Source organism: Centrocercus urophasianus, unplaced genomic scaffold (assembly GCF_019232065.1).
Source record: "Centrocercus urophasianus isolate 14NV4802_14NV808 unplaced genomic scaffold, USGS_Curo_1.0 seq_18, whole genome shotgun sequence".
Lineage (NCBI taxonomy): Eukaryota > Metazoa > Chordata > Aves > Galliformes > Phasianidae > Centrocercus > Centrocercus urophasianus.
Window position 1 is genome coordinate 21518851 of NW_024884733.1, and position 24776 is coordinate 21543626.

The 24776-nt window shown below is 42.2% G+C and overlaps 1 protein-coding gene across 1 annotated transcript in view; it reads right to left on the reverse strand.

The window, feature by feature from the left end:
• Positions 1 to 18257: 18257 nt before the first annotated feature.
• The window catches only part of TRABD2B (TraB domain containing 2B), a 257477-nt gene continuing 250958 nt past the window's right edge, over positions 18258 to 24776 (reverse strand). The window contains exon 7 of the mRNA XM_042820189.1: positions 18258 to 20993. Coding sequence (XP_042676123.1) covers positions 20771 to 20993 — 223 coding nt within the window. The 3' untranslated portion in view covers positions 18258 to 20770. The remainder of the gene's footprint in view (positions 20994 to 24776) is intronic.

The window sequence follows — 24776 nt, forward strand, 5'->3', positions numbered from 1 at the left end:
AAATGTTGCTGGACATCTGCTGAGAGACATCAATGAGCAGGAGTGAGGGGCTATTGATGGACCCATTCCTGCCTTCCTGTCTGCTTCTTTGTTGCATGTCTCCTATTTTTAATCTAGTCTCCAAAGGAAACCAGGGATTGTGTGATTGCTTTGCACACATCTGTCAGTCCCTGCCAATTGCTCAGACAGGCAGGTTTCAACAAGGCTGGGGTATGGAAGTCTTCTATCAGGCTCCTTGGTGAAATAAGCAGCCAGGGGAGAGGAAAGGATAACACTGGCTGAAGAAAGAACTGTTGCTTTCCAGGACCATCCTACTCCTGATCTTTCAAATCTGGCTGTGGCAGCTCAGGAGATGGTTCAGGCCAGGCTCTGCATCAGTTCGGTGTCTGAGACCTGAGTAGGCAGTTCTGTGTCTCTTCAGGCATTACAAGTCACAGCCGTCACACTGGTTTGTGATGCTATCAAATTCCAGAGCTGGGAGCTATTTTGTAAGGCTTGTGTTAGGAAAATAAGAAGGGATTTTCTTTACTTTTTATTAAATCTGAAGAACATCATGAATGAGAGCATTGACAAGCCAGAGAATAACTCATTTGCTTTATATGATACAGATCCATCCAGCATCATCTCTGTGCATCTGAGACCCTTCAGAATGAGCTGTTGCAAAGCACAAGTTTTATCTTGGGCTTAACCCTCCCACTGCTGTAAAACATCTTTTAAGCGTGTCACTGTGGCCATTTCCAGCATTTATCTTGCATGTTTCAGGGATCAGGAAAGAGGTCAAGTGTTATCTTGCAGGTTAGGAGATGTTCCCACAAGCAAGGGGCATTCCTGAACAGTGTCAATATTTGGTCTTACACAGAAGATACGAGCAGGAGATAAGAGGGTGCTGAGACACATCCGCTGGAAGGGGCATCTGAGGAGGAGGATGAAGGTGGGGTCAGCGGGCAGAGGATTGCCATAGTATCATGTCACAGTGATGGCACTGCTTTGCAGCTCACCCATGTTTCTCTGTCCATGTCAATAGCAGGTGGAGGAGGCTCTCTGCTCCTTAAAGTAGGAAATAAGCAGCTTGGAAAAAGTCAAAGAAGAAATTCTTGTTAAAACCCAGAGTCCCTGAGCCCCAAACCCAAAAACAACCTACTGCCTCCCAGATGATTAATGGGGAGCCATGAATCCAGCTGATAAGCACAATGTTCCTTGGGATGCAGCAAGGCAGCTGCCCATGTACCCTGCCCAGTAGAAGTATATGATGGTTTTGGACCTAACAAATGCTAAATCCTGTGATATGTCCCCATGATATGAGCAATCTGTTGGCTGTTGCACTGGGAGCCAGATGAGAGCTCAGAGGGCACAGAGGATGGCATGTCAGGGGCTGCTGCAAAGCTTTAATATGGCATTAAAATCTTGGTCAATTTTAACTCATGGGGAAAAGTTTCCCTTGGCTCTTCCTTTATCCCTAACAGACCCAGGCTGATGCCCATTAAATACTTGTTATGTAATTGCAGTATATACTGCTTACTTAAACGCCTTCTGCCGTCTGATTTACGTGATTGGGCTGTTCATTCCTCTGTTTTCCACCTGTTCACTTGTGCTTCAGAGCACCAGTAAATAGTCTGCAGTTTTTCACCAGAGGGATGACTGCATCCCATAGCAAAACAGCAAAGCAGCAAGTATTCTGAATCTGCTCCTCACCTCACAGTGTAACTTGGGTTTGGGGAGCCCAGCTCCTCCTGAAGCCAAAGTTCAATGTAATGGAAAACTTTGCTAAGGTTTGTTGACATAGGAATCCTGTCCCCACACCTCGGCCATGGCTCTGGAGGCACTGAGCTTGATGGGCAATAGCATAGTTTTTCTCAGAAAGCATAAGCAGGCTGGAAAGCTCCTTTTACAGTCCAAACGGATGTTTCCCCAGGCTCGTAAAATGCACAGTTTAAGTAGTAGCTATATTTCTAGGGCTGGTCCCACACCTGCAACAACCTTGTAAATGGTGCTGGGATATATGGCTTTAAGGCTCCTTGTAAAAAATAAGATCAACACAAGATTTACACAGTTTTATGGAATTGTTTTATAAGCTATTTTGACAATGAATCCTGCTATCAAAATCACCTCTGGTGTTAATCATGGAGGAAGCATTTAGCAGGAGCCAACAAAAATCAGCTTAGACCCCTTTGCTAACGAGCAGTGGGGCTGAGCTGAGTGTCTCCGGAAGCCTGGGGCATTGCTCATGCAGCAGCACGTTCTGTGGGGCAGTGGGTGCTGAGTTAGGTGTGTGCTTTGGCACCTTCTCGTCTATTTGGCCCACTTAACTGGTCACTGCCCAGAGAGCTGGTGGATGCTCCATCCCTGGAGACACCCAAGGTCAGGCTGAGCACCCGATGGAGCTGTAGGTCCCTGTTCATTGCAGGGGGGTTGAACCAGATGGCCTTTAAGGGTCCTTTGCAACTCAAGCGGTTCTGTGATCCTATGATTCTATGATCATACTCGGGCTGATCTCATCCCTCTGTGCGCAAGGGATGCTGAACACCCTGAAGATCTCCTTTGCAGTATGCGATGTGGCCACGAGATGTCTCTTCGAGCCGTCCGTGGCTCCAGCCCCGCAAACCGGCTTGGCTACGTTGGTCGTTCAGGCTAAGGAAGAAAAGGCTGATTGATACCTACGGGTAGTGACATGAACAAGGAGAGAAGGGATAAGTTAGTTGACTAAAGAGACTGAAAAAGAAGGAAGAGATGAGGGATGGTTACAGGCTGTGACACAACAGAGTTTACTACTGATGGTTTTAGGAAAATACTTGTGGCGTAAAAGCTATCGAGTGCACGAGCTCTAACATACAGCAGGTTGAAGACTATAAACTCATCTTTTAATGGTACCTTTTAGGATTCTCTTGAGGTTCTGGACCAGAAAGTCAGAAGTAGTGTGGTTGTTTTGTGAAAAATGTCTTTCAGTTGGCAACGGAGTGCGTCAGATGGATGTTAATACTAAGTAATGTTCAAACAATAATTTCCAGCAGATTATCCCTAGCATCATAAATTGGCAACAGCTACTTGGCAGAAAAGTGACCCTGATCAAAAGCTCGCCTATTATTCTGGACATTATCAAATGACCATTTTCCAGAAGTGAAAGTGCTGGGGGTGATGCCAAGAAAAGATACTCATCAGCCAGTCGTTAGCTGGTTACCATCCCAACTCAGGGCCAGAACCATTTCTGCAAACAAGTGGCAAAATGTTTGCTTGATCTGATAGCTGGAGCCCTTTGTCAGGAGCTCACAATGTGTGAGAATTAAAAAAAAAAAAGAGAGAGAGAAGAGAAGAGAAGAAAAGCTCTGGCTGTAATGCAACTGGAATGAATGCTTTCCTTGCCTGCTGATCTGAGCAGATTATAGTTCACCTGCTGTGAACTAATCTCCCAGGGAGAGGGTCAGTTGTTTGGATAGTGTTGCTAATGGAAGGCAAAACCTTTCTGCATGTTCCCTCCTTCAGCACAGGGTCTGTTTAGGAGATGAGTCAGTCTAGGTTATTCATCAACTTAGGGGCTATCCACCCAAGTTCACAAGTACCTCTAAAGCGCTTTACAATTACAGGAAATTATAGCTAGGAGCTAATGTTAAAACACAGTCATCCTCTCACTTTTCTGACAGGAGAGGCAGAGTGTCAGGTTCGTGGCCTGCATTATTTCATTATGTTGGAGAAAATACGTGGGAGGAATTGATTCCCTCCCTCTCATCTCTTCTTTGTGGATCCGAACCCTCTGATGTTGGGGGATATTTCCCTGCAGGAGGAGATGAGCTGATGTTGCAGGAGCCTTTCTGCTGATAGCACTGAGATCCTGGCTTGATGAGGAAAGCCAAATCAGAGCAGCGCTGTGGCACAAAGCGTTTGCAGCCTGCCTGGTCCACTGGATGCTGTGGATGAAATTCCATCAGTCCCAGACCAGCAGATGGGATTTCTAAAACTTCCTGAAAGGAGGTTGTAGTGAGATGGGAGCAGGCCTCTTCTCCCAGGTAACAATGATAGAACAAGAGGGAATGGCCTCAAGTTGCACCAGGCGGGATTCAGGCTGGATGCTTGGAAAAATTTCTCCTCAGGAGGAGTTGTAATGCAGTGGCACAGGCTGCCCAGAGAGGTGGTGGGATCAGCATCCCTAGAGGTGTTCAGGAACCATGGGGATGTGGCACTGAAGGACATGGTCAGTGGGCACAGTGGGGTGGGATGGGGTTGGAATGGATGATCTTAGAGGATGATCTTTTCCAACATCAATGATTCTATGATTTTGTGATACCCACAGAAAAAGCATCAAGTGTTTGCTCTCTCTGTATCTCTGTGTCTGCCAGTTTTTAGGGAAAACATAGTCACTGCAAGAGTGTAATATTTCTTTCATGCTTCAGGTGCCACTGTCCCTAGAGTCACTCATGTAAGGGTTTGAAGTTTTCTGCTGCAGCAGAGACTCTGTTAGCACCTTTGTGTTAATAACAAAAATAACCAGGATGAGATTCCCAACCTGTCAAGTCGAGTTGATAGCAATCCTGAAGCCCTGAGCCCAGCAGGTGCCTTTGTGTTGGCCTCACTGGGCCTTGGTACCAACCACCATGCAAGATCACAGGCTGCTGTGCCAATAAGCAGCAATTATTGCTGTAATATGACCACATAAATCCTCAAACACCACTAAACCCCATCTTTATGAGCAACAAAATGCTTTAATTTCTGCAGCAGTCTCTAGATGGCACTATGGCAGTAGAAGTTTTACAAAGGAAACTTTGAAGGGAACGGTCCAGGAGTCTGCTGGGTCCTCCCTTCTGCTGCACTGCTCTGGGCTGGGAGGGAAAGAAATCGCACCATTTTTTCAGTACTCCACAATCAATCAGAGCAAGTCAACTCATTATTTTCTTTCTTTTTTTTTTTTTTTTTGTTTGCTTTCTTGGGGCTTAGAAATAGTTTATGATCTGGAGGAGATTCATTCCTTACGGCATTTCTGTGTACAGGTGGTGCCCTGCCTTGTAAGTGGAAGTAGAGCAGAGATGGATATGTTTCACCTTCATCATCCTTTACACGTTTTTCAGAGACTTTTCCCCACAGGGAAGGATTTCTGTATGCTTCCTAACTCACATCAGGTTTTCAGGTGTGATTCTTCAAGCATCCAATGCCTCTCTGAGACTTTCCCACTTAAACCACCAAGAGTGTAGAGATACACTGAGGCCTGAATTCCCCCACAATAAAATTGGCATCATTAGACCCTGGTGGAAAAAGCTATTTTCTTCAAGGCAAAACGTTTGGTGGCAAATCATGCTAATAAGCTTTTTAATAGCAAAGAGAGACAATACTTAAAGTGCTAGCACGGAGAAGATGACAGTGTCACAGGGAGTGCACAAATAACAGGGTGGCATTTCATTTTCAGTTTACATATGGTTTTATGTAATTGCAGCATTATTATTGCATCTATCAGAAAATTGCTTGTGCTCCTGCCAGAGCAATGCTAATGTGCTGTGGGTTGAAGCTAGCTTCATTGTCTTGCTTGTCAAAAGTTGTTTGACTTTTCAGTAGTTGGGCTCAAGGGATATGTTCCCTCAAAACAATGAATTGTTTTAATTCTTCCCTAATTTTTTTTTTTTTAAAAAGTAATCTTAATTTATGGCTGTTAATATCTGTGCTGGGTGAAGCAAGGGGCTTTAGCCATGCAGATGGGCAGGCCTGCTGCAGAGCGCCTGCTCTTGAGACCTTTCCATGCTGAGATGCAACAGAGCTATGGGATTAAATTAATGGTGCCTTCCCACTGCTGGCCTTCTGAACTGCCTACATGTTAGGAGCAGGCAACAAGCTATTACTGTTATTATTAAAGAAGTGTAGTGCTATAAGACAATCTCTTTCTCACTTCCATTGAATGGTTCCAGTCTGGGACATAAGGAGGATGTTTTGGTGATCGATACATTAGGGGGGCTTTCCATTAAGTGGTAAGTGAAACCAAGGGAGGAAATTATGCTTTGTACTAAAAATCCATTTAGCCATTAGATCACAGCATCACGAGAATAAAGAAGGGTTGTCTTAGCTTTCAGCTGGCCAGAAAATGCCAGTTGGAAGACAACAGGAGGCTCCCTTTCACAATGTAAGAGTCCTTTTTTCCCCGGATGAAGGGAGCATTTCTGCCTGCAGCCTCCTGCTGCTTTTGTGTGTTTCATTCTTCTTTCTGGACCAAAATACTCATGTAAAAAGGCAGAAAACAAATCTGATTGCACATAAGATAAATAAGTCTTGCTGTATATTAGTGCAGCATTCATATGAAATAATTTTGGAGTGCTTATTTTGTTGCTTTTGCTGTAACCTGGAGTGATTTTGTTTCAACAGCTAAGCCTTATCCTTACACGAGCGAACAGTTTGTAGGGGAAATTAATATCACATCTACCACTGATAGCCAAAATGATATATAATGAGATGCAGACTGCAGTGCAGATCATGTCTGGGTCTGACCTGTGGCAGCCGCAGTCTTAAATATGAACATGTGAGGATGCAGATGCTGAAATCTGCTGCAGTTCCCACTTCTATGGTGCAAATGAAAAATGGGAGAGGTAGAGGCTAACGGCTGTTTGCAGGGCAGTGCGCTGAAGATTCGAACTTACTGACAGGGTGGGTGATTCCTGTGCTTTGCTCATCCATTGCTCACTTCATCCCTCAGCCTCTGGGCAGCCCCTCTGCTGCTCCTGTGCTCAGCAGTGCTTGTTGGCCTGCCTGCAGCTGAAAGAACACCACCTCAACTACCCTTCTGCTGAAGTTAGGCTTGAAGAACACTATGGTTTTGGAGAAGGGGATCATCCATTTTCTATTATTTTTGCAAAGGGCAATGTGTGCTTGGGATTTCTCTTCATGTAGCCTTCAACTGTAAACTTAGCACGAGTTCTTTTCCAAGCCACCCAGTTATGCTAGTCTGATGTCAGAGCACACTCACATGAGGATATTTTGTCTACAGGACAGTGTAATCCTTAATCTAGAAGCAGAAAGGTTTAGTTGAGAACTAATTGTCTTTCAGAGCTGTAATACCTAACAGCAATGTAAGACTTCCTAGCAAATCTTTTTAGTGATGTTGAAAATTTTCTCTCAAGAATCTGTAGTTCCTGGGGGCTGTTGTTTGTGTGAGGTTTTCTTCACTTGCTCATCTTGTAGAAGATGCCTCTCTCATCAGCCTGCCCTGAACAATCTGAGGGCTGATTGGTGCCAGCAAGAGGATTTCCATACAAGCTGGGATGACTCAAGTCAGTCTTCTCTTAAGCTTCTCTTAAGCTCCCTTAGACACTAATACTGATGTGTTTTCTAACATACAGAACTGCTGCACATGAAGTACTCAATAGCTGTTGGCATCACCAGCTCGTTAGGGTTAGACTGTGACCATTTATCATGGTGTTTGCTTTGCTGTCCTCACTGTGCCTGGACCAGAAGAAGGGACCACGTATGTTTTTTAACCTACTACCTTCTTTTTTCTCTCTTCTCTCTCACCTGTTGCTGTCTTCTAGCTGACAGAATCAGTGGGTTAATTCAAGGAGAGCCATTTAATCCATAGATAAAACTTCTCGTCGTCTTTCATGGGAAGGCAACGATTCCCGTGGCAGTGAAACAGAAAAGCTTGTGGTCCAGAAAATGAAAGATGTAGCCAAAGACAGGACTTTGGATCTGTTTTTTGTTTGTTTGTTTTTGACAGACTCCCTCCTTTCTCCTTGAATATACCAGTAAGAAAATAATCAAATTTTCAGCAAGAATTTTCCATCATTTTTTGTCAGAAATTCAGGTGTAGATACAGTGATATAGAGCATCTGTGGGACCTGTTGTAGCAAAGCTGTCGGAACAAGACAGGCATCCTCTGAGTTTTGTAAGATTTCCTGACCTCTAAGCCAAGCCTGAGTGGGTTTTGCACTCCCTCAGCCTTTCCCAACTGGGATCAGAAAGTAATATGTTTTCATAGGGGCAGCAGACAGCATGAAACGGGTTTGAGCTGAGCTTTGGTCATGCTTCAACTCCACCTACCCCCAGAGAGAGGCTAACCCACACTGGCTTTGCAAAAAAACCCAGCTTTTTAAAGGAATCTTTTACTAATGAGTTCATTCACCCCAAGAGAAAGCAATCTGCAGAGCTGGGCACTATCTTTTATCTGTCCTTGGAGCCCACCAGCAAAGCACACAATCACTCCCAAAGCAAACACATTCCAGAGAGGCTACCAGCAGATGAAAAAGCAGACTCTGTTGGCATGGATGAGGTTATTGCTTGAGAAAAGATTGCAGGATTGGACCCCTAAGGAGTGAAAGCTGAGCAGAAGACAAGGCTGACAGGACGTACTCTGCAATTCCTCTGTGTCCACTACCTGCTGAATGGCCTGCTTACATCTCACTCTTGCTTTTTTATGAAATGATCCGTATGTTTCCAGCACCAAAATAGGTTTATTCTGAATGGTAACAGCAGTTGTGCCATAGTTGAAATAGGTTTTCTAGAAGCACCTAGGCAGGAGGCTCTAGGCATGGCACCAGCCCACTGGAAGAAATTACAGGTAAAAGAGAGTGCAATTTATTTACATGAAGCTGGACATGGCATCTCATTTCACCTAATAAAGAGAACAGGAGGCTGCAGACCTCTTCATCTTCATCTTCAAACACTGCATCTTACACACAGTCCCAGGCTTTTTCAACATACCAAAATCTGGTGATCTCTGGCATGCACTGTGCATGCCGCAAGATGTGAATAATAGCATAAATACATTCCTGCCAGCTTGCTTATGGCCATTTCTCATAGTATCTTGGAACAGCAACATAAGACCACACTGAATATGAAGTTTCCATGATTAGCCAATGGTTTCTAGTACTGTGATTATGGTTTAACCAAAGATTATTACTTTGTGCAGCCCAGCACTTCAGCAATATTATTATCAAATTATCACATTGTATTGACATTTTGCTCTATACAGCAATTGCATTCAAGATAATGTTTGCTAACAAAAGATGAAGTTGAGGTCTTCAGTTGTCTGAAGGAAGGAAGGAGTACAATAGGTTTGATTTGGATAGAAACTGTTCATTGAAAATTACTCTAAATTACTGGTCTTGTAAGTTCAGAGAAGGGAGGTGCAAGTGAACTACAAAATAGTGATATCAACAACATCAGCAACATTTTACTCTAGAATATAAATGGTTTTTTTTCCACATTCATTGACATTTCAACTTTTTTGCAGTTTACTAATGAAAGATGCATTAAAATACCTGAGATACATATGTAGGTGATTTTTTTATTGCCATTTGGTGAGTGTCTCAGGATCTAGCTATGATGCAATTCTCACAAAAAGAAGTTGTATGAAAGATAATGAGGTGATCTAATGATAGAAAACTGCATGTTTTGCCATGAGAGAGCTCCAGGTAGATCCATCAGGACAAGTATTTAAAGTGAGGACTATGGCCCATTCTGTACCTGGTCCATTTCCTCACTTGCCTGGCAAGTTCTGCCATAATACATCTGTAGCAGAAATGTTGAATCATGGCCTGAAACAGTGATGGAACACCTGGTGGGAAGGCAGTGCCAACCAAGGAAGCTCAGGTGTGTGGAATATCCCTGAGTGACTGAAGGGGTGGAAACCTCATTTAGGGGTTGGTGGTGGAGGTGAGGGTATCTTGTTGGAGATCCCTGTGTACTTGGGGCCTTCTAAATGTAAGTATTCTTTTCCTTTTTCTTTATTTGTTTCTGTGTTTATGGCTGCTGTGTTTGGGCTTGTTCTCATTTGCTGTAGCCTAAGTCTGTGCTACTCTGAAATTATTGCTGCACTTTCCATCGCTTTATAGCATTACAACACACCAGTCATACTGGAGATGTTTTGCCCAACCACATCAAACACCAGAGCTGCATGGCCATTGAATGTTGGTCAGCTGAGCTTAGACTTGGTTCTTCTTACAAATGATTTTGAAATTGGACACGCCTTGTAGGAAGCGTACTACAAAATGTCTTTGCAGACATCACAAATAATTGCATTCTCAAGTCAGAGCTCTGTCTCAACTGGGATAAAGCACAACAACACCAGTTAAGCACAGGATACAAGCTAGAGATGCGGGGCTAAAGGAAGAGTCAGTCTGAGTGGCACCATTGACGAAAGGCAGTTTGGGCAATCAGCTTTCAGGCAGCACACACTAGATGAACTGAATCCCATTGTGCGTGTGTTCGAAGAAAGAAAGTAAGGAGACAAAGTATTACGTGCACTAGCTTTATGCTTTCTGAAACATTTCATCTCCTGTGGTTGGGGATACCCGTACTCCTGCAGTGCTTGAGTAAACGTTGTGACAGCAACCACTCCTGGGTTGAGCCACTTGGCTGGTTCTACACAGAGAGACCACTGAGTGGTGAACTGTTAGGTCAGCCTTGTCTGAGAAAATACCTTTAAAAACACTTCTTTCTTTCCTAATCATCTAGGTTATTTCTAAACTTTCTGGGCAAATTTCACATATTCTGCTTTTATGGGAATGGCTTCTTTAAACGTTAAATACAAATGGTGCCCTTTGGTGCTTTCAATTCACTGTCTTTGCAGTAATTCGTGCCAAAAAAAGGAGGCAGGGGAGCTCTTATGAAGCTGTATTAATTGAAATAAATGAGCCATGCTTCTGAGAACAGAGGACCATAGAGGAAGGGCTGCCTTTTGAGTCCTACTCCCAGAACTGTCCCTTGTGATTTGAGGCATGTCATAAAATCCCTGTCCACCTCATTTTCCCACCTTATTATGATGAGGCTGGGTTTGTTTCTTTACCTGACACCTCTGGGTGTTGTGAAGTCTAACTCAATGCTTCAAAAGTGCTAGGAAGAACTGGAATTTTATTTTTAAAGCCATAGCAATCTCTAGCCTTTCCCATACAGCGTTGTTTATGAGCATACTTTCATTAGTGCCTCATTTTTTCATTATTTTTTTTTTTTCCTTTCATTTTGAGTCTGGAAAAATATGTTGAAAACCATTTCTCTGATGCCTATGGGAGAAATCAAGCTTCTTGAAGGGTGGGAGCATGGGGAGGCTGTGGAGCTATGAGGTCAGTTCTCTGAACCCACAGACAGTTATGGAAAGTCTCCCACTGGCTTTAGGCTAAACCCAAGCCTGTGACTTTTTTTTCCCCTCTACTCTTTTCTTTGTGTGTCTTGGTTCAGAGAAGGGGTAAGGTGAAAAAGGCACACACAGAAATACGTGGCTGCTCCCTTCCTTCTCTCCGAAGATCATTTCCATCCATCCAACTTCTTTCCCAGATATGATATAATGTGCTTCTGTGACTAATATCTAGGCAGGAGAGAAAAATTATTTTCAACATTCAAAAGAAACATAAACCAGCATACTTACGAGTGTTTTTTCTCTTCTTTGCCTCTGAAGGGCTAGAGTTTTATTATTCCTCTTGACTGCATGCTGAGATAGGCTCTGCTTGAGCCTACTGCTGGCAGCACGCTGTAGAGTCTCCAAAACTGGTATGCATTTCTGTCTCCATGTCTGAGTCTTCCATTAACACCAACATTTTAGTGCTATTCTGCCCTCCCTTCGAGTCTCTGCTCTTGGGTAACAGTGACACAGAAAGTTTGAGGTTTCAAGGAATTTTGAGGTATTTTGAAGAGAAACCAAGAACTTTACTCATTATGATGGGCTTTCTATGTCTTTATAGAGCCCTGCTCAGCCATGGTGAAGGGCACAAGCACTGGTGGGTCTTCATCAAACCTACAATGGTAGAGAACCAAGTCCTATCTCTATCCCAGGTTCTGTATATGCAGCAGGAAAGAAATGTCTCCAGCCCAACTCTGTTTGCATTCATTGCCTCAACGGAATTGGCCACAAGTAGGGCCAAGAGAAAAACACTTGGATCTTCTTGAAATATTTGCATTTCTCTCTGGAGGAAATGCAGCAGCAGGATGGAATCGCTGCGTGGGTTGGATCCTGCCCTCAGGGCAATGCTTGACTTGTGTACAGCCAGAAAACACAACTAGCTTGGTCCAACATACAACTATACAACTGTTGCTATTGTGCTTGCAGTACAGGCATCTGAACTAATTTGTCTTCAAGTAGATCCTTCTGCCTGAGCAATGATATCACAACCTCTGCATCCACTTTCGGTCTGGACCATTGCTAAGGGAGAACAATTTCTGGCATGTTTCTTGAAGTGCTTGCTTCCTGCAATATGAATGGAGACAGTTGTTCAAGAAAGTTGGGTAGGTGTGTGTTTGTCTTTTCTCTCTTCTGAGAGATATTTTTTTGCCAGTGCAAAGTAGAAGATGATAATGCTCCCATTAAAAATGAGGTGAATGCACAAGCTAACTTGAGTGGGTGGAAGGACTTCACACAGAATGAAGCTGGGGACAAACCTGTCCTTGCCAAGATAAACAGCTGCAGCAATTTCCATAAAGCAAAAGGGCCCTGCTGCATTGCTATTCAAATAATTCACCCACATAGTGCTATCTGGGGCTGTGTATCCATCATGTTATAATTAAAATCAATGGATTTCATCTGTAGAAATAAAGGTGCATTGTAAGTCATGCGAGAGGACAGGAGAACTGATATCATTAGGACAACAAACTGATATTCCTTAGGACAATAAAAATATGGGTATGTGCAAATCAAAGCAGAAAGCTCCCACTTTCCTTCCTACATCTGTCTTTCATTTGCTCTGCCTTGCTCTGCCTGTTGTTGATGTTCTCTTGGTCCCTTTGTTCAAGCTGCCTCTCATTCCAAGAAGGCAGAGAGCACCAGGTGTGAATGAGAGCTGTGAGCGTGAACTCACTGTTGCTGTTATTATTGTTATCATTCCTCTGGAAATCAGTTTGATGGAGATTTGGCTCTGTGCAATTTGTTCTGCTGGTTTAACCTAGTCTACATGAAATGTGGAAGTACAATAAAGTGAAGAGCTTTGGATGGTGGCTTTCACCCAAAGGTGCAACCTGATCTAATAAATGCTGGTGTGCTTTGGAGCAAGGTGTATAAGCTATGGATTTGGACGTGCTGCTTGAATTCCTTAGGTGTCCAGAATGTGATGCAAAGCCCATTTCAGTCAGTGGAAGGTCTCTGCTTGCATGTTGGCTCCAGTTCTCATTGCAGCTGCACACACAATGCAGTTTACTGGGTGTTAAACCTGGAGAGAGGGCAGAATGCTTTGTGAGCTTTATGGGCTGTTAGGCAGGCACAGGTTAACTCAAAGATGGACCCATTGGGGTTTTGAGTCCTGACTCCTTTTCACATCTGCAAAATACGGGGGCAGTGCCAGGACTGAAAGCCTTGAGGTGCTTCCCACTGACCTCAAATCCACACAGTGGTGCTCTTGAGATATTCCTGCACTGACCAAAGCATGTCCTTGACACATAAAGTCCATGAGCTGGTGCAAGGTGAGGCATCTGGCTGCCAAGCTGCAAGAGGGACTGGCACTGTGCATTTGTGCTTCTATTACTATCTGCCCTTCCAATACCCAGCGCCTGAAACTCACTCTTTAAATGCACAAAGAGATATTACAAGGCTCCTATTTAAATTGAGAAAAACAGTCTGTTAAAAAAGCTAATATAGAATCTGTAATGCTCAATAAAAAGTTTGTGTTTTACGGTTTAAGACCCCAGTGAAAATAAGTATTAAATATTCCCACCATCCAGCTATTTAGCAGCCTAGACTCATACTTTTTTTTCCTTTACTATTGTTCCATTACTGGCAGCAGACTTACAGTGTCTGGTTATTTTTTGTCTTTGGACAACTCGTGATTTTTGCAGTTCCTCTGGCTCCACCTGTACATCCAACAGGACTCTCTTCATTTAATATATGTCTAAGTGGTTCCGTCTGCTCCAGTTGAGTCCTTGCAAATGCTACAGAGCTCCTTTCTGAGGCTGTGTTAGGTGCCTATATCTTTGGGAATGATCTTGGAAAAGTCAGCAGCAGCAGGCACAGTCTGCCATAACCTTAAGATAAATCCCTGCTTTCTCCCTGCTTTGATATATTGTTCCTTCCTACCAATAATTCCAAGCTCCTCTGCCTTCATTCAGTAGTGATTAAATACACAGGCAATGATGTGTGCTGTCTGTAGGCCACGTTATATCTTCATTTCTAGCATGACAGTAGTCGAGTAATCGCAGCCTACTGGAACTGCACCTTGGCTAGCAATTCTTAGGACTGCTTGCATAGGGTGAGAGGTTTTGAGTACAGCAATTTCTAGGGGTTTCATGAGAATAAGCAGGAAAGCTCTATTAGTGAAGGGTGAGATAATAAGATCTATTATTTAAAAAAAATATTGGGGTAGAGGGGAAACCTCCAAAGGCCAAAGCTCTCTCGGGAATACTTTTCACCCATTTAAGTGCTTTTCAGGAATGGGGAAGCAACAGTTACTCTTTAATTTAAGTCCAAGCTGGTTAAAAGGAAAGAAGCTGTATATGGAGAGCTAGATATATATGGTAGCAGTCTGTGTTGGATACTTCTGCACTGCTCTGCAGAGGGCAGCTGTCCTTATCTTGATCAAAGGAACAGGGTAGGTCCTGGGTATCTATGGCTGAGTGTTACAGCATTTGCAATAGGTGGCTCAGAAAAGCCATTTATACACATTGGAAGTCAATTGGAGGGGTCTATTCTCTACACTTTGGAAATTTCTGGGAGTTCATAAACTGAGAAGATTGGAAACTGCTGAGCACAATGAGATGTGGGCTCACACTGAGGCTGTGTGCAGCTGAACAGTTTCCCAGCCCCAGCTGCAAGGGGAGCACTTGTGGGTGGCACTCCAGATTTGGACCTGGGAAGCACTCTTCCCAAAGATGTGCTGCTGGGCAGCAGTGTGGTTACTGAGCTGCTCCACGAGGAAGGCAGCAGCCTGCTCCGAGTCTTTCTCATCTCAGCTTCCCCTCTTTCCAGTGCAAATCTATTAACAGGAAAATCTCAAGTTAGAGGAAAAAGCTGCAGTTACAGTCTGGGAGTACAGAGAGAGGTCAGAGTAAGGAGAAGCTTATGCAAAAGTCACCGCTGGGCTGGTATCTGGCTGTGCTGACTGAAGGGTTGGATTGGGTTTAGGCCTGTGGCTGGGCAGGATGCTTCAGAGTGAAAAGACTTGGCTGGAGGAGATGGGTTGGGGCTAGGAATAGCTGGCTGTGTGTCATGGGGTATAGTCAGAGCCGTGGCTGGGCCATAGGGATTGGTTGGGAGAACTGGGATGGGGATTGCCTGGTATTTCAAGAGGTGGAATCTTTTGTACCCTGCTTTCTTGATTGCCCTTTGTGCTCAATGGCAATCCCTTCCTGTGCCATGGTTAGTTCAGTTCCAACTATCTTAAGTGCCTGTGCCTCACACTACATTTCCTGGTGGTGGATGTTTCTAAAACAGCTTTGCTAGTGGAATCTTCTGAATTACAGTGTGTTAAAGAGCAAATAATTTTTTATGTAATTAAGAACCAAACAATAATTCTGTGATCAGCAAAAAGCCCGCAAGGTCAGCTGCAAGGCAGAATGCAGAGAACAGGAAGGACATGCCATCAGGAAATCTCTGTATCTTGGTTGGGCTTCTAACTGCCAGGCATTGTGACAGCAATGCCAACACTGCTCCAAACCCTTGATGTAGAAGAGGAAAACAGGGCTCTCAGATCCTTTATGGACCATGCAGAACATTTCTCCAGCTCACACCCAGACATGCAGAGGTTAACCAAGTGGTTTCTCCCAAGTGACAAGGACCAGAGGCTGAGACTGCTTCAGAATGACTCCTTGCACACCAGGTGAAGCAATTTTTTCACATACAAAAAGGTAATGGTGAGATTCTCCACATCTCTGCCCAAATGAATGTAACAAACCCACGTTATTTTAAGAGGACCCTTCCCCAGAGTACAATTTCTCCATCCAGTGCTGGTATTGGAAAAATCTTAAAATTGGATGTTCCCATTTTTTTTTTTTTTTTTTTTTTTTCAGTGCTTCCATACCTTTAGTGTAGAAGAAAGAACTTAGACATACAAGATTCTTGTGCTACGGATTTATAATAACTTTTTATTAATATATTATGCTACAAAAATATTTTGACAAAATAATATTAGAAAGCATCTTTTTATTACACTCTTCAAAACAGTTCACAAAAGCAGGAGGCGGAACAGGAAAAAATATTTGAAATACAGTTGAATCAAAAACTGACAAACATGCAATTTAAAATTCAGTGTGAGCATGAATCTACAGGGCAGTTAATCATTCCTGTAAGTGAGAAATGTGGATTACTACTTGGCAAGATCTTGCTGTAGCTAGATTAAGGTGCCTCCCAAAGAGCTTGATGCAGGAAAGTCTGCATTTAAGTTGGGACAAAGCACACGTGTGCACCCACAAACACTCCTACAGACACTCAAGCCCATGAGCTCAAAATTAGGAAGCTGGCTCTCTGCTCCAATTAAGCCAAAACAGGCTGAAGCTGAAATCTTGCATGCTATGTTGATCACTCTGGAGATAAAGCAAGCCCCTGTGCTTTTTGGATATAAAATAGAAATGTCTTACGGTACTACGCGAAGTGAGGAGTGATAACTGTGATAACCACTATGGCACTTTGGTTTCTCTGACTTAAAGGTATGATGGGAAACTCCTCTCTAACAGTGGTATATGTAAGGACTGATTGGGACTTATCATTCTACTAATCAATGCACTGAGCATGGTGCTCTTTCCCTCTGTCTCTCATCATTGTATATTGAAGACAAACATACAGCTCTGTACCTTGGGTGTTCCTAAGTTATGCTGGAGATTGGAGGAATGGGAAGTTCAACAGAGTAGATTTTTGACATCTGTATGAAGCATAGTTACTATAAATCATTTCATTTATTTCTGGAAGAAGTATTGCATTATTCAACAGCCCAAGGGATTGCAGAGAAACTGCATCAGTCATAAAATACAACATACCTTCTGTTGCAGCTTACTGACTGGTTCTTCAAGTGGCGATGCATGTTAATACAGCATCTGTAGTTAAACATTGGCAAGAGAAACACTGAAACAATTACAGAGTGGAAGTCAGTCCTGTTGCTGGTGGTATGGTATATTTACTGGGACAATAGCTAGGTAGAAAACAACATTCCTTTCTAATATTACCACTACACATACTTTGAATTGCAGTAGTGTCAGTTGCAGCTGAGTTGATAAGGTGAATCACACAAACGTTCAACTGTGGGCCCAACAGTGTGGAACATTTGTGTACCTGTTTGCTAGACGCTGAATGACTCTCTTGATTGTGTTTCTTACAAGTAAACGCTATCATCAGTATTTGCTGTCTTACATAGTGTGGATCATATTTATTTTTAAAACCCTCTCTCCTGCAATTTGTCACTGGAAATCTGAGTTTTCATCAGAAAGAGATAAAGCAGTTGGATCCTCACTCTCTGAGAAATCCACTGAATAAAAGTGAAGCCCCGTGAAGCTGGTAGTCAGTGTTACTTCCAGAACATGCATCAAATCTGATATACACTATAAAATCACATGGAATAAAATCATGATCCAATGTGCATAGATCTGTGCCAATACACCAGTACTGATGTATTTCAATTAATACTGAGCTAGTGTAGCTGATTAATAAATAACCTGTTTTATTAATCACAGTGAGGGTCTCATTTTCTAGTACTGCGATCCTTGCTTGCCAAGGATTTTAAAAGGAATAACAAGTTACCCAAAGTCATAGCTTAGGGAAGACAAAATAAGAAATACTTGGTCAGCAAACTACACCGAAGCCATTCAGCTGGGGTTCCTGAGCTAGTATCTGTGTGAAGCATCTTCTCTTAAACTTATTGCAAGTGGTTTCTTCTTCCCTAGCCAGGGGTGATGGTGTGAGCTGGCAGAAGGGTGCTGGCTCCAAGCCCAGCAGATACCTTGCTTGGACACCTGCACTGCAGGATGACTGGGCAGAAGGATAAGTGAAATGCGGCGACCTCCAGCAGTGCTCACTCATTTCACAGAGTCTGTAGGTAAAATGCCAAGAAATGTAAATATGCCACAACGTATGACATCATAGCTTTGATGTCCAAGCTATTTACATACTGTGATATCCAAACACGCTGTGATATAGGAGCTAGTATCTAGTATTACTATTACTGTCCATTGGACTCAGGAAATTTATTAGTGACAAACAGTGATTATTCTGTGTGGTACGGTGACAGCTGTGGCTGTGTGCTCATTATAAGAAAAAAGAAAAAAGACTAAGAGTCCTACAGAGAAAACCACAGGTTGGGTAGAGTGGAACTGTAGGTTCCAGTCTTGATCCTGTTGGTGGTTTTCCTTATGGTCCTGGCCATGCTGTTTCTGTTTTTTACTTTTTTTTTTTTTTTTTTTTTTTTTTTTTTTTTACTTTTTCTTTCTCTGATCTTCATATGGTTTTATCTATTAGTTCTGTAAGCTCTCTGACACTGGGAATTATTTCTGGTATGGCACCACAGAATCATTTCTGGACTTGATCAGATCACAGCAAATAAAATTCAATGGGCTTTGATTCATTGGCTGTTCACTTTTACCGTGTAACTAATCATCACCCTTATGACTTGCCTACCTTATTTCCAGCTCAATTTTTGTACCTAACGTCCTGTCATTCAGTTCTGAACTCTGTTTTGAATATGGCAGGAGAACCAATCTTTTAGAATGTGTTAAGGTTGAATTTGAAGGCCTGTTAAGCCATTATATTCAAATGAAGCCACTTTGGGGGAAATGGACAAATAAAACTGAAATGAAAGTTCTCAAAATATGTTTCCAATATCTAACTCAGTGCAATAAATATTATGCAAGGTGAATGGCTTCTGTCCAAAGCTAACATCTCTAATCTTCTGCTAGCCAAAATACACAACACAGAAGTATGCACAGGGTGTGCTTGAATCTCCTATTTGGGGCAAAGCTTGAAGTTTTCCATTCAGTCTTATCAACTATTGTGCTTTATAAAACAGAGGCAGCTTACACGGCTGTCTGCTGTACCCACTTAAGTCAATCACAAATCTATACATCCTTTTCTCCAAAATAAAGCAAGAGCTGAAGTCATGGGCTGTAGTAAGGCAGATGAAAGTAAAGTGTTCTCCCTTGCCTTGGCAAAGCAATGGGCTGGGATGCATGGTGGAAAAGCTCAGGTTTATCATGGTTCCAAATAAAACCACGTACTTATTTCAGGCTGACTATTTCCTAAGCTTTTTTCTTGACTCATTATTCTGGTGACAAACAAACTGTGAATCCTGAACCATCTTCCACTCAGGAGACCTAAAGATGACATGGAATTGTCTCCAGTTCTGAAGGTGATGCTGCTGCCAGCCCAATAACAGTCAGGTTTTTGTCAGTGTTATTGTGATTGCTGTCATTATCTGAATGTGATTCTTAAGGTGAAAAAGCAATGCATTTTCATAGATGGATTGTGTTTTCCTTTTTTTATTTTCAGTTCTTGTTTAAGTTATTTTCATGACACTTTTTGTACTGCAGATGACTTCAGGGAAAAAAAAAAAAGACTATTTTAAAAAAAAAAATTGTTAGGATTTTTTTGCAGTGAAAGTAATTTTTTTTCATCCTGTGTTTTTGGGGAAAAAATTAACAATAGCCTTAGTAAACATGGCTGTTATTAAGATGGATGTATTTTTTTTCCCATGGATGATGTTCATCTGTTTAATGAGAAGTAGCTGCTTGGAGATTGGGCGAATTTTTTCATTGAGTGCAAGTTGTCAGAACTTAATCCTTCTATTCACTTAGATGGACGTAGTCTACAAACAGAGGAGAGGTTTTGCATGACTATGAATTACCTTGGTTCCTGTAGCCTTGAAGAGATTGTGGACAGATTATAATTCAATGTGAGGATTCCAACTCTAAGCATAATAGCAAGATGCCGATGATTTCTAGACATTTCCTTCCCTCCCTGCAGGTTGACTATCTATTTATCAATTGAATTAATAAAGCAGTTCTACAGATTAGCATGATATTGCATCTTTATGCTCTATAGACAGACCAAGTCCTGCTCTCATTTATGCTGGAAAGGATTGCAGGCTTGTGTTTATATAAAAAGAGGGAGAGAATAATTCCAGTGGGATTACTGCAGTTAAAATGAAATCTTTTATTAAGAGAAAGATGTCTTAATCTCAGGCTAAAAAGGGAGATTGGTAATTTCTAGAGAAGGTGAATGGTTGAGTTAAAGACAACTGGGGAACATAGAGGGTTATCTTGACTAACGACTTACTAAGTCATACAAAAATAACTGAGATTTTAGGTTGTAGCAGCTGATTTGAGAGTGCACTTATCCCTCTACTGGGCATAGGCTGCAGATAAGGGGATCTGCTTTATTTAGTCTAAGTTATTCTAAAGAGAATTGTAGAAAAAGCAAAATAGAGTACAAATGTACTTATTGGATTGTTGCTGTAAGAAGTTCTGTTTAAAGAAACAAGCCATTCATTTTGGTGCCACTTCAGGCATTTGCAGAGTTGTCAGTTAAAAAAACAAATATAGAAAATATTAATTTATCTGTTTCACCATCGCTACTGATTACTAGGGATGTTATTGACATATACAACAAGAAAAAAATAAGTTTACCAGTCGAATAAATACACTTTTTTTTCTTTTTTCTTTATATGAACATGAATATTTTACAAAACCCCATAGCACTATGGGAAATAAAGATCCTTCTACAAAAAGAAGATGTAAGTCAGTGTTACAATAAAGCTTTAGAGTTTCAAAATGTATCTGGGCAAAGAGACAAAATCAGCTAGAAGGCACTCTTGATTCACTGAGAAGGTCCAGTCTGGAAATGCTGTCAAAACATCCAATTCGTTCATAAATTATCTCTCTTCTCTATTCCAAGGGATTGCACGTAATACCAATGTGGTCAGGAAGGCTGCAGTAGATTCAGGAGGAATGAAGCTATGGCCACGTAGAGAGGAGCAGTCACTGATGGCCATAATATGGTGGCTGAGGCTGAGCTTGTAGGCTGAGGCTGGGATGGGTGATCTGAGCGCGGCCTTTGGTCCAGCCGGTTGGAAATCCAAATGGGAGGTTTGACTGTGATGTAGCCATTGGTTATCCTGATATAGGAAGGCAACGTGGTGGTGCTAAAAGAAAACACAAGAGAAGGAAGTTAAATGGGAGAGCCCTTATCTTTGTTCTGTGAGCTGATGTCCAAGCTGGCAGTAACAACAACCATCTCAATTATTTTTTTGCCCTCTGTAGATCACAGAGAGACTCCCAGAGGACGCTAACTGTGATGGTCTGGACACAGCTCTGATTCAGGAAGTCCCTTCAATTCTGGCTGCTGGTAGAATATAACCAAAGAAGAGATCACTCTTGATGAATTTAATTTATTGCACTCATTTTTTTTTTTTATTTTTTTATTTTTTTTTATTTTTTTTTTTTTAAGCATCCACTACTGGCCATCTTTCAGAGACTGTGACAGGTGTATCCTTGTACTGAACCATTTGGAATGTCTCAGAGCTATGATTTCCCACCAAGGACTTGATACCAAGTCCAGGAGGGGCCAAAAGAGATGTCTTTCTCCTGTTTCACACCTCATAAGGAATTCCCTAGGATCCCTTACAAAACCGATAACTTTGGGCATAGGAGACCAAGCAGTTTCATTTCTTTTCCTAGTTTTAGGGAATTCTGGATCCTATGACAATGCCAAAAACAGACTCAGGGTGAAGTTTCTCCAGCTGTGGCTTTGCCTCAATAGTAGTGTGATTGCTTATTGATTGCAGCTTGAGTTAGTACTTTGATTTGAATGTGCATGTTGGAATTCATCACGATTCCCATGACAGTAAAGGTCAAAAAAGTCAGTTCTCCATTGATTTGCAAGTTTTAAGTTGTAATTTCCATTTCATAAAATGCTTCCTTTGCACCCAGCACTGGATGGTCCATAATCCATCAGCTGTCACAGAGCAGCATACGTGAGTATGCAGACTGTGCAAGGTAGATCCTGGACTTAAAAACAAGGCTCTGCTGTGGAGCAAGGGGGAAACAGGCAAGTCCTTCTGAAAACAAGATGTGACAAGAATACCTGCAGATTCTCTCTGTTACTTCTTAAATCTTCCATAGAGGGAATTTGGGAGCACTAACAATGACCTTCACATAATTTTTTTTTATGGTGTAAGAAGCTCTGCAGTCCTGTAACTATTTAGCTACAGTATCTGAGATCCTGACCCTGGAGGAAAAAGGCTGTGCCTTGCGTAAGATCAGATAAAAGGAACAATACTTCGTTCCAGATTCATGCACAGAATTTAGAGGCAATGAATGCTTTTGTCTTTTTCTGTCTAAGCCAATACTGAGATAGCATATAATTATCACCATTGTTCAGAGCTTTTTAGCTCAGATGCTTAAGAAGTGTTGAATTGCTCATAAGCTGTAAGAAGATCAGAGTCCACCCAGAAGAGGGCACTGGTAAACTCATGCTGGTCAACATCAAATGCAGCAGACAATCACAGCACATAGCACTTCCATTTTTAGTTTCAGGGTAATTCTTTTCAGTTCCTCCCTCATTCTTTACACTGTCACCACATTTTCTGGGTGGGACCTTAACTGATGTGTGATGAATTGGAGGTAAAGGCTGCCTAGAATTAAAGACATGGGGACTGCTTCATGAGAACAGATACTCCATTTAGCCAGTATTATGTCTTGATAGTGAGAAGGAGTGCTTATACCAGAGGAACAAACTACTGTAAACACAGGATTATGAAATCACACAATGCTGGAGACAGCTCTTATCTAAATTCCTGTAGTGAGTAGCTGGATTGTATCTTTAATGGATGACACAGGGTATGCAGCTTCAGAATTTGTGATACTGCATCAAAAAACATTAGATTTGGGATAAGGTTATGCTCTGTTTTAAATCTCTAACTCCATACCGTTTGCCCTTAGTAAGGTGCTTGTACTCTTCTTCAGGTGACTTGTAGCTTTACAGAAATAAGCCATTTAGCCCTAAGTTAAAATTAAGTTTGCAAGAAAGGTTTGACTTCTGGTTTTCAAATGTCACCACAATGCCATGCAGGATTTACAGTTTGGGTATATCCTACTCCTGACCCATTTTATGGGCTTGTTTCTCCAGTGAGACTAAAAGGTACGATGTCCCTTGCACAGACTGTCATTTTGCACCTCTGGGATGTATGATGTGAGTTGTCTGGGGTGGGGGACAGGCTGGTTAGGGATTCACAGCCAACCGGAGGGTTCCTAAAGGAGTCTTAAATCAAGAGTTTGCTTTTCTGTATGATGTGCTTCCATTTTTTAGCAAACTTCCAGAAGTGTCCAGGGCTTCCTGTCAAGAGACCTGAGAAGTTTTTACCACTCTTCTCAGCCAGTGAGGTCATTTACTGGTTTCAAGACATTAGATTTATAGAGATGTTTCTTTGTTAAGATAAATATTGTTAGGTGGGGTTATTTGTTAGTTAAAAAAAAAATAAATCCATAAGTGCTTTAATAGGGAAGAACAGTGTGTTTCCATTAACGTGTACAAGACACACAAATAGCAGATGAATCATAGCTTAGCCATATAATATATTTTGTTAAATGCAACTCCACTTCTAGCATGCTAGCCTATGGCCCAGGTGGTCTAGAGATAAAGAGAATGATCGCTTTGAACAAACACTACATGCCTTCTTGTAAAATCTTTGGTTCAAGATTGTAACTTGACCGTTTCTATGGTGAGTGGGAAGAGAAATCTCAGCCTCCAGGGGGTAGAGCCTTAGATTCACTAAGGTTGGAAAAGACCACTAAGGTCATCTATCTAGTCCAAGTGCCAGCCCATCCCCACCATGCCCTCTGGGGGTCTTCCTTTTCCTGCAGGTTACACAAGGTAAGACAGCTTGGTTTGATTGCAACCTTATCTTAGAGGTGGCTCAGGTGATGAGAGAACTTTTCCAAGCTCACTCTGAGCACATGTGCCCAGGCGTGTGGGAATCTCACTGACTCCCATAGGAAAGGAGAATCAGGGTCCCCTGACCTCAACTGGATGCTTCCCACTGACCTCAAAGAGGTTTTGATTCTTCCTGAACTGTATGTGTGATTCACAAGATGAATCACAGATCTTGGGGATAATAAGCTAAATTATTGTTACACATTCTCTTGCCAGACAAGGCTATTCCACGTTTGAGTTTTTTGCATCTGATAAAAATGTCTTTAGTAAAACATTCCACGTGAGTGATGATGAATAGGCAACCAGTGGCTCTGCTGTTCATACGTCTCTCTTTTGCTCCTGTGTATGGGATTGTTTTAAGAATTTGGAAGACTCCAGGTATATTTTAGCCAAAAGACCTGCGGTATCACATTCACAAGCTTGTACTTTTGATCAGATAATAGGGCGGTTTTTCAAATCACTGCATTAGTCATACATTGTCTTACCACCACTAGAATGTGTAAAACTTTCTCAAAAATGAGGCCTCAGTCACAGGCTGTATGAACAGATCCTACTGAATCCAATTACATGAATCAAGTCCTTTACGCTGGGGGTACGCTGAAGCACCTTGATGATTTGGGAGCATGTTAAAATTGAAAATAAAATGCACACACAGCCCCATGGGGGAATTTCTGTTCTGGTTTAGCTTGCAAGGAGCTTGGAAATACACTTTCAGTTTAACTTCAGGTTTATTCCCATATGCAGGGCACATTTGACCACGTGTGACACCACATCAGAATCACAGAACACAGGGCTAAGGAGGGACTTTCTGGCCCATCTGTTGCAAAGACTGGGAGATTGAAACTCTCCTGAGCTGTATGTCTAATCCAGTCTTCAAAACTGCATACAATGATAGCAATTCCAGAGTCTCTGCAGAGAAATCTGACATCCAGAATTACTGCATCATGTTTCACCAAATATCCCATGCTACAGCTCGAGTTCGTGACTCCTGCTG